We start from the raw sequence: 10,736 nt of genomic DNA on the forward strand, positions 1-10,736 counted from the left end.
TTTACTTTGTGTCTCATGATGGCATTTTTGTCCTTTCGTAGCTCCCTATGGCGGTGACCCAAACTCTGGTTCTGCAGAGATCGCTTTCAGCCCTTATTCCACACACCTGCTCCAGCAAAATCCTTCTACTTGATTACTTGGATCGGCTTAGCCGGATTACCTTAGAAAACTGAATTCTGGTTGTATCTCTAGGAATAGGGCTGGTGATCACTGCTCAGAAGTTCTAATACAGCAGGATGCCCTGTCTCACTGTTTGAACCTCCACATTGTACAAATACTAAATAAACATTTCTTTGTTTTTTGTGTTGTAGCTCCATTTCTGATGTTTTCAATTGAAGACCATAAAGAAGCTACTTGTGTGAGTTTTTCTTATCTATTTCTAATCTACTTTTCCTGTTTATTTCTTTTTTTTGCAATTTTATTCAATAATAATGAAGTGAATAAATGATGATTAATTAGTTATTCAGTAGACCAAGCAAAGTAAATGTTGCGTAGTCGTAATTACCATAAATGTTTGGCGAGGCATCAATATATGCCAAAGGAGGCAAATGCATTGACAATTCCATGAAGGGGATCATTCTGCTCTCCTAATAATGTTTTGATGTAGCACATTGTAATTATGCTCTTGACATGTTTTGGCTGTAAACTGTAGTGTCCTCACTTTTATATACTAAGAATTATGCAGGTCTAGCTAACATCTTTGTTTTCTCTTTATGATTAAGTGACTGCATGTACTCTAGCAGGAGAAATACGATGCTTTGGTTCGGATTTTGCGCCATTAGACTTTCGACCTCCAGGCTTTCAAGCTCCGGACTTGTGGAAAACATGGCTGCTTTTTTATGTTTAACTTTTGATTTATTTATTTAGATTTTTTTTTTTTTTTCCTCTCAAGTAAAATACTGAATCACTTGATATTCACTTAAACAGTCTATTCATACCAAGGATTACCAGTGAGAGGAAATTTCATGTTTATACTTTTATTTTCACCCACTATTGTTTCTATATGTAAAATTATACAAAGCGCTGGTTCTTTGCTGATGTCATGTCAAACATTTTTTTTCCTTTCTTTTATTTATATATATATATATATATATATATATATATATATATATATATATATATATATATATATATATATATATATATATATATACAGTACAGACCAAAAGTTTGGACACACCTTCTCATTCAAAGTTGTTTTCTGACTATGAAAATTGTAGATTCACACTGAAGGCATCAAAACTATGAATTAACACATGTGGAATTATATATGGAATTATATACATAACAAAAAAAGTGTGAAACAACTGAAAAATGTCATATTCTAGGTTCTTCAAAGTAGCCACTTTTTGCTTTGATTACTGCTTTGCACACTCTTGGCATTCTCTTGATGAGCTTCAAGAGGTAGTCACCTGAAATGGTCTTCCAACAGTCTTGAAGGAGTTCCCGAGAGATGCTTGGCACTTGTTGGCCCTTTGCCTTCACTCTGCGGTCCAGCTCACCCTAAACCATCTCGACTGGGTTCAGGTCCGGTGACTGTGGAGGCCAGGTCATCTGGCGCAGCACCCCATCACTCTCCTTCTTGGTCAAATAGCCCTTGATGCCTTCAGTGTGACTCTACAATTTTCATAGTCATGAAAATAAAGAAAACTCTTTGAATGAGAAGGTGTGTCCAAACTTTTGGTCTGTACTATATATATATATATATATATATATATATATATATATATATATATATATATATATATATATATATATATATATATTTTTTTTTAATTATTATTACTTTGATCAGGAACTCCTTCTTGAGCTGAAATTCCTGTCAGTAAGTGACAACTTTCACATTGGTCATTGGTGTCCGACAACCCAACAAATTCGAACTCTTATAAATAATGTCAATTGGAATCTAATTTCTTTTTAATGTTGATTTAAAAAAATTGCGACTCTATTGCTTAACAAGCCCTAGTAACGAAACATATACTTCTGCACATTTAAATCGTACACCTAATTTGTTAGTTTGTAAATCTGAACTGAGTGAATTTTTTGTTTATTCATTCATTGAATTGAATGTATTACCAGGTCACAGAACATTTTATGAGAACTGCATGAAGCATGAATTTTTGGTGAACAGTGTCTGAATACGGTGTAATCAGCAGCACGTTCAGTTAGACTTCTTGCTACTAACTTGTATTACATTTCAGTTATTTCTTTCAGCACATAAAAAGTAATTGCATAACATGATTCACATGAAGCAGATCTGTTGACAGAATTGCTCACATCAAAATTTGTACCTGAATCTGTAAATCTAAGCACCTGCCATGAGTGTTATGTATATTGACAAACCGATATACTTTATTGGGCTGCATGTTTTTTAGCCAAATAAAAGCTGCTTATCTCAAAAGCATAGGTTGCACTCATTTGTCATTTTTGTTATTTATATTCTTTTGTATATAAAATTAATTTGATGTATACATTTTTGCTGTGATCACCTCAGGCCTAATCATTGCTGCAAGTTTACTTTTTGCCTAATATAATAGAATGATGAGTGTTGAGAAAAAGATTCATAATTTAAAACAGAAGGCAGATCTTGACCTTTGTTAATGATGCATGGGGCAGTGGAGACAGTATTAGGACCTCGATTTTTATTACCTCGGTTGGATTTTAATTATCTTTATTTTTGTGTTGTATTTGTAATTTATGTTGTATTTTATTACAATGTGAATGGATTTGTCTTCCTGGTGACTAACTATTTCCTGCTCCATCTCAGATTAGTCTAAAGGCTAATGTAGTCATTGCTGCGACCGAACGTCAACTGCATTGTCAGGATTTCTTTTAAACTGTCTGCTCTGGGAATGTGAAAGCGTTAGGAATGTTAAATGTGAAACGCTTAGTGTCGCATTCTGAGTGAGATTTCACCTGGGTGAATTTTTCTTCACTGAGAAAACCTTATCTGCAACTTTCAGCTTGTGTCATAAAGCCTCTAACACAGCTGTTAATTGGAACACCATCAGCCTGGTGAGAGGCGGTGGAGGAGTAAAAACAGTGAGTGCATGTGGGAGGAGCTTAATCATTCTTGTAATTGTCTTTATTCATAACCACCTATTTTATTTTCCCCACCCAAGCAGAAATTAAGCGTAAGTGCATGCGTGCATAAGATTGAGTCCATTGATTGTGTGGCTCACACGTGTGTGCGTACAGTAAATATGTGTGTTTTTACACACAATCAATGGAATCGATTTGGCAATGGATGTAGTAGATGTGTAATCATGTAGCTGTAAAATTTACAATGTTTGAACCCTATGCTATGGCGACTAAAAGCCATATGGTTTGATTTACAAATTCATACATCGTTTAGTTAAAAGTAAACAAGAAGGCCGAATTCTGTTTCTTGAAGGAACTGGTCTTTTCTATTAATTATTCTATTTGGTCAATTTCTGCTGGTTTGTTGGCAACATTAGCATCACAATATTGGGGTTAATTTTCATCTGAGGATCTTTTATTTTCAGTCTGATACTGATGTCTGAATTTTATGTCTTAGGTGAGATCTGATAAATGATTGCTGTTTCTATAATAACACATTACATAAAAGCTGAATATTATGTGTGTTAAACAGAAGCTAATGTTAACTAGCTGCTGTGATTCAGCTTGAATACACAAACACATATTTTAGTCCTGTAGAGATTTATTTATTTATATATTATTTATTAGGAGCTGTAGCTATTGATTATTTTAGTAATCGAGTATTTTACCAATTATTCCAAAGAATAATCAAGTAATCGGATACGAAGTACTTTTTTCTTTATTAAAGCTCAATACTAAATATACAATAGAAAATAATAATTTAAAAAATTACATTTTCTGAAATTTCCTTCAAGAATATCTGTGAAAACTAAACCCATTTAATTATCCTCTTACAATAAAATATAAATACAAGTATATAAATAAAAAAATGAAATTAAAATCTAAAAATACATTTCAGATTACAAAAAAAAAAAAATGCACTTTACAATGTTTTCTTTATTTATTAGTTTGAAATGATCCCAAACTTTGGAAACTTTCTGTTTGGACTTCAACTTTTTTTTTTTATTTCTTGCAATTGAGACATTATTTTTCGTAAACATCCAACATTTCTGGTGCATCCACCGGTAACCATGTTGTCGGTCTGAAGTCTGAAGCTGTTGGTGTATGAATGAGGCTCCTCTGCTTCATCTGTCTTGTTCCATCTCCTTCAGAGCTGATTGTTAGACAGAGTTCTCTCCAGGGACCACAGGCTTAGTTTGATACCATGCGATTCTGTTGATTGTAGCCCATTTCATTTTCAATGTGTAAAGTTAACTGGCACTACAGAGGGGCCGACACTGCCTGATTGGCTAAAAAAATAAGGAATTGCGAGAAATTAAGTCTGAATTAAGAGAAAAAAAATTCGTAATTAGGCAAACTTTTTTTATTTAGAGGTAACGCACTTCCATATGAATCTTTCCCTCGCTGTTTTCTTCCCGTTTCTCCAATTTTTATTCTGCAGAGTTTTCTGTTTTCTTACCTGTCCAGAGCATTTCAGAGTTTAGCAGGTGATGAATCAGTAATTATGGTCTGGTGGGAAACACAATGCTACTTGTTTAGTAAATGGACTAAACAAAGTCTTAGGGTTTTTTTTGTATACGAATTACTTGAGGAATCATTTCAGCCTTACTTGATTTATTTATTTATTGCTGTATTTTGCTCGCAAATTTAATTTAGATATTTAAAGTGAGATGGAGGAGAAGGAAAAATTCTGGATTCAGTTAGATGAAGTGGTAGATGGTGTACCTAGGAATGAAAGATTGGGGCAGATTTTAATGGGCATGTTGGTGAAGGGAACAGAGGTGATGAGGAGGTGATGTGTAGGAATGGCTTTAAGGAGAGGAATATGGAAGGGCAGATGGTGGTAGATTTTGCTAAAATTATGGAAATGGCAGTGGTGAAACCTTATTTTTAAGAAGGAGGCGCATAGGGTGATGTATAAGAGTGGAGGAAGATGCACACAGGTGGACTATATGCTAGGCAGGAGATGCAACCTGAAGGAGATTGGAGACTGTAAGGTGTTGGCAGGGGACAGTGTAGCTAGACAGCATCGAATGGTGGTCTGTAGGATGGCTTTGGAGGTGAAGCATAAGAGGAGGAGAGTGAGGACTGAAAGAAGAATAAGATGGTGGAAACTGAAGATTGTAGTGTGAGATTCAGGGAAGAGTTCAGACAGGGGCTCGGTGGTGGTGAAGAGGTGCTGGATGATTGGGCAACTACTGCAGAAGTGATGAGGGAGACAGCTAGAAAGGTACTTGGTGTGACATCTGGAAATAGAAAGGGAGACAAGGAGACGTGGTGGAATGAGGAAGTGCAGGAGAGCATAAGGAGAAAGAGGTTGGCGAAATAGAATTGGGATCGACAGAGATGAGAAAAATAGGCAGGAGTACAAGGAGATGCGGCAGCAGGTGAAGAGGGATGTGGCAAAAGCCAAGAAAAAGGCAAAGGAGGAGCTGTATGAGAAGTTGGACACTAAGGAAGGAGAAAAAGATTTGTACCGATTGGCGAGAGAGAGAAGGTTGGATGAGGTGAAGGTGGAGATGGTGAAGAAGGAAGTGGATAGGATTAGTAAGGAGGAAAAGAGAGCTGGGTTTAAGAGGATGAAGAGTGGGAAGTCGGTTGGACCAGATGACATACCGGTAGAAGCATGGAGATGTTTAGGAGAAGATGGCAGTGGAGTTTTTAACAAGATCCTGGAAGGTGAAAAGATGCCTGAGGAATGGAGAAGGAGTGTGCTGGTATCAGTTTTTAAGAATAAGGTAGATGTGCAGACCTGCAGTAACTACAGGGGAAAAAAGTTGATCAGTCACACCATGAAGTTATTGGAAAGAGTAGTGGAAACCAGGCTGAGAGAAGAGGTGACCATCTGTGGGCAACAGTATGGTTTCATGCCAAGGAAGAGCACCACAGATGCATTATGTGCTTTGAGAATGTTGATGGAGCAGTATAGAGAAGGTCAGAAGGAATTGCATTGTGTGTTTGTGGATTTAGAGAAAGCGTACGACAGGGTGCCGAGAGAGGAGTTGTGGTATTGTATGAGGAAGTCAGGCGTGTCAGAGAAGTATGTAAGGGTAGTGCAGGACATGTATGAGGACAGTGTGACAGGAGTGAAGTGTGCAGTAGGAACGACAGAATGGCAAATGTAGGACGTTTTGGAGATAAGGTGAGGGAGGTGCGATTGAGATGGTTTGGACATGTGCAGAGGAGGGACATGGGGTATATTGGTAGGGGAATGCTAAGAATGGAGCCGCCAGGAAGGAGGAAAAGAGGAAGGCCAAGGAGGAGGGTAATGGATGTGGAGAGGGAAGACATGCAGGTAGTGGACAGGGGGGTATGGAGACAGATGATTGCTGTGGGGACCCCTAATGGGAGAAGCCGAAAGAAGTTGATGATTTAAATTAAGTAAAGTCACTGCATTTGGGTTTTACATGTTGTTTGCTGTCTTTTGAAGGTCCTCAAATGTACTAGAATAAAAATAAAATGCTATTGCATTGTATTTAGGAAATATTATCAACTCAAAACATTATTCACTTATTTAGTGGATTACAAACCAATTTCCCATCTGTCTTGAGACTTTTGGTCTGATAAAAGGCTTGAAAATAGATGATCCACAGACATGCTCAATTTATGCACGTCTCTTTAGATTTGCAGTCTCCTTAACTCTGCCATCGCAGCATCTGAGAAAAGTCCTTGGCACGCTATCTCTCACGGCTCAAAGACGTTCTATTTCAGATGGCCAAAATTGATTAGTTCCACTGTTACAAACCGATCGGAAAAATATTTGACCTTATTGGCTAATCTGTTAAAAGAAATCTCCCCAGATAATTGCCCACAGAGAGAAGTGGCGTTATGATATTCCAAACGGTCACGTTGCCCTCCATGGCGACTTTGATTAATAGTCGAGTTGCCTGGTTTTCCTGAGGAGAGGCTTTGAGGAGCTTTAGCTATTCTAGGAGTAATGAAAACATACTTGTGAGGCCACTTCGCTTCCCTGCAGTAAAGCTGTTGTAATAAAAGTGTCCTCAGTCGGAGGGTGTGTGGTGCAGAGGAGAAGTCACCTTCTCACTGTGGGTTTTAGTGGCTTTTACTATGCAGCTTGTTACCCGTGTGCAGCTACCAAGAAGACTGCCACTCTGTCCAGCTGTGAGACTAGCATCCCATCTTCTTGAAAGGTTTTTAAAACTTCAGTTATTCAATTATCATTCCTCGCAGGTACATTTTCTCCCACAATAGAATGTTTTATCGTGAATAAAACATGGGTTTATGAGATTTGCAAAAAATTGCATTCTGTTTTTGTTCATTTTACAGAGCATCCCAATTTTTTTGGAATGGGGAGTTTAGGTTTATTAGATGTGCAGATTTGGTGTGCAATAATTGCAATTGCATGAAAATGTATATATTTTTAAATAAAACACTGATCTCCACAATCCTCAAATTGTCTAATTCTGATTATTGGGAATGGTCCTAAGTGCAGTGGTTTATAATAATGTTAGGCTTCTAATGTTTGGTATTAACCCCTTTTACATTTTTATCTACACAGCAGGCTATTCGGCTCATTGAATAAGTTACAGCACTAAATGCATGACATTTGACTCATCCTGATTTATAAGAGCTTTTGCTTCTATGTTCTGTTGCTATGTAAAACAAGCCATTCATACAATTCAATGCTGTAAAACAATTTTGTTTACCACCCTTTCCCAGAGGTCTGCAATACATTTACTCCATTGTGGAAAATCCCAAGCAGTGTTCATTCCACTTTAATGTCTGTAGGGTTTTTAAAATGCCACATAGGTTTTGTGTTTATTTTTTTGTTTTGTTTTTTTGTATTTGTTTTTTTCCTCAGAAGAGAATTATCTGGCTGCACTGGGTGCTTGCTAATTTCAAATTGAGATGTGGCATTAAGGAGTGTTCAAATGACTGACACCAATTTAAACATAAACAAGCACAAATGGGTTTTCTTAGCAATATAATACACTTGCTGAAATTTTTTTGATATACATACGTATATAATAAATCACTGACTGCATCCTTAAACACTCATTAAATATTAGCAAGTTTATTGGAAGGTGAATTGCCACTACTTTTTTCTGCCTTGGTTCTCTTATGTTGTGTATTTCAAAAACAGCTCTGAATTAAAGTCACTGCTCAAGGTTACAGAGTGTAAAAGTGTATAAGTTGATGAAATTAGGTATTAGCATGTGTCAGACACAATCAAACCTCAGAAAAGAGACCAGAAGCAGACGTAGCTCACAGCTGGCTTGATCCACACAGATTATTAGAGACAGAAGCCTTACTTCAAACACTTGAGCCCTGAGGATGTGGTAGCTCAGCCAAGTCCTTACATCTAATCTTCAGCAAAGTGTTATGAAGTGTATCCACATATATTGCTACACACCGCAGAATTAATTAGTAAACTGATGTTTGAATGCGCTGGTTAATTCTGCTCCAGAATACCTCTCCTCACAGGTTGTGATCTTCCACAGGTGCTGTGTGCTGATCTACTTCTGAAATTGCCTTCCTGCAGGTTTTTTCCACTTGACTGCCTCTCGCTTGCTTCTTATCCCACTTCCTTTCCAATCACGCCGCTTTGAGTTGTCTTGCTCGAAATGATTGCAGGAAATGATGTAGGTGGATTATTGACCTCGAAGCCGCTTAGTTGTCGTGTTACCTTCACAATTAATTTTCTCAAGAGAGCCATGTGATTCAGCTCAATATTTCTGCGAGTGATCGCAGAAGAACTTGAGCAGAGAGGAGGCTAAAGAGTAAAAAAAAAAAAAGAAATATATAAAAATGTACAGGCTGCAACTAAACTTGTAGAGGTTTTTCTTTTTTTATGAAGAGATCTGGTTTTAGTAACTGATTAAAAATTGATGTAAAATGCTTTGAAATATCCCCAAGATGTTCTTTGCCCACTGCAGCCTCAGCTTTGTTCTTGGCTGACAGAAGTAAAGCCAGATTCTGGTATTTTAATCTTCTGATGGTGAAAATTTTGACATGTATTTTGAGATGCTTGTTATGTCATTAAAGTTGTACAGAGAGAACAACCCAGTCTTTTTTTTGCTTAGCCAGAAGTTTGCAGTGCTGATGATTAGATAATTAGTAGAAATCAGTAGGTCTACAAGTGTTTTAATAAAGAGCTCAGTGGTTTAGGCTCTGGATTAATGATCGAAAAGTTGGGTGTTCAAGCCCTAGTATCACCACGCTGCCACTCTTAGGCCCTTTAGCAAAGGCCCTTAACCCTCTGTGCTCCAGGGGTGCTGCATCATGGCCAAACTTGCGCTCTGACCTCAGCTTCCTAACATCTCTGGGATATGGGAAGAAAGAATTTCACTTTGCCTTAAAGTACATGTGAAGTAAAAAGCACCTTTCTTTATTTCTCTTAATCATGGTGGATTCAGCCTCTAAAAACGCAACCACATTGGAACAGTTTAGTGTAACCAATGAGCTGGGTGGAAAGTGAAAAACCCTGAGGAAACACATGCATAAAATCCAGGCACAGACAGTAACCTTAGATCAAGATCGAACCAGAGACCCTGGAGGTGTGAGGATGCAAGGATAGCAACTGAACCATCATGTCGCTCTTGAATTGAATTTTAAAGAGATATGGAAAAACCTGGCCTGGGACTCTATTGAAATAATTGACGGACTTTCATAGGAAAAAGGATACCGATTGAGCACGGCAGTTTAATGAAACCATTTAAGGGGACACTAACTTTTTTCTCAATATGAAGTATACTTTTGGTCGATGTAAAAGCCTTTCAAGTCTAGACATTTGATGTTTCTTTGCCTTTTTGTAAAACTCATTTCTCTTTGATTATATCTCCTTCTACTCACTAGAGCTGGGTATTACCACTGGGCCAGACAGGTCAACTCTCTGATTTTCTTTCCACAGAGTCCCAGAGAGCGGTCCAAGAGGCTAGCACAGAGCCCCAGGCTCCTGGGAGTCGAATCCTCTTATTGCGAGTGAAACTGCACTCAAGGCGAGACGGAACCAGCGTGACACCTGGGTTCAATTTAAAATGAACTCTAAATAGATCTTTTATACCTTTTACCTGTAATCCTCTAATTTCAGTGGGGGATTTGTACATAGATTTTGAACAATAAAATCTATTAAAAATGTTTCTGCTGTTTTCATGTAAATTTTGTACTTATGATTAATCATTACTTATTAAAACTATTTTAACAATAAAATTATTCAATTAAATATTTTGGTAGCATATAGGCATATAACTAAAATAGAACAAACACAGAAAAATTAGCAAAATGTCACCGTGCATAGAAGCACAAATACGAACAGATGAATTTGTGCAGAATAACCAGCTACTGGTAATCATCAATCCCTTTTTATCTGCTTGTACACTACAATTTGAGTTTAAAGATCTAAAAGAGTAATAATTCACACAGCATGGATACCCATATTGTTTGGCTTATTTCTAGCTGAGCCTGCAAATCCCTTGGCCTCTTCTTACTGTTTGCTTATCAGACCGTTGTCTTTTTCTGCTTGATGCACTTTTCTGTGTGTGCTAAAAGGATTAGCAGTCCTTGTATTGACCCTATAGGATAAACAAGATTAACTCCATGCTTCTTGTAAGTACAAGCAGGAAACTGGTCTTGATCCAGCCAAAGATTCAGATATGAGGATATGGGGATTCTCAGTGAATGTTTTTCTCTTTCTT

The 10,736-nt window shown here is 37.3% G+C and overlaps 1 protein-coding gene across 3 annotated transcripts in view; it reads left to right on the forward strand.

Annotated features, from left to right (window-relative positions):
• rad18 (RAD18 E3 ubiquitin protein ligase) overlaps positions 1–10,179 on the forward strand; it is a 60,815-nt gene extending 50,636 nt beyond the window's left edge. The window contains exons 13-14 of one of the 3 annotated variants that reach the window (XM_046851070.1): positions 312–358; positions 9,953–10,179. In XM_046851070.1, the coding sequence (XP_046707026.1) occupies positions 312–336 (25 nt within the window). In that variant the 3' untranslated portion in view covers positions 337–358; positions 9,953–10,179. Of the gene's footprint in view, positions 1–311; positions 359–722; positions 1,067–9,952 lie in introns of those variants that run through there. The other 2 variants (XM_046851077.1, XM_046851061.1) reach the window with 2 other exon arrangements.
• The last annotated feature ends 557 nt before the right edge of the window (positions 10,180–10,736 follow it).

This window comes from Silurus meridionalis, chromosome 1 (assembly GCF_014805685.1).
Source record: "Silurus meridionalis isolate SWU-2019-XX chromosome 1, ASM1480568v1, whole genome shotgun sequence".
Taxonomy (NCBI): domain Eukaryota; kingdom Metazoa; phylum Chordata; class Actinopteri; order Siluriformes; family Siluridae; genus Silurus; species Silurus meridionalis.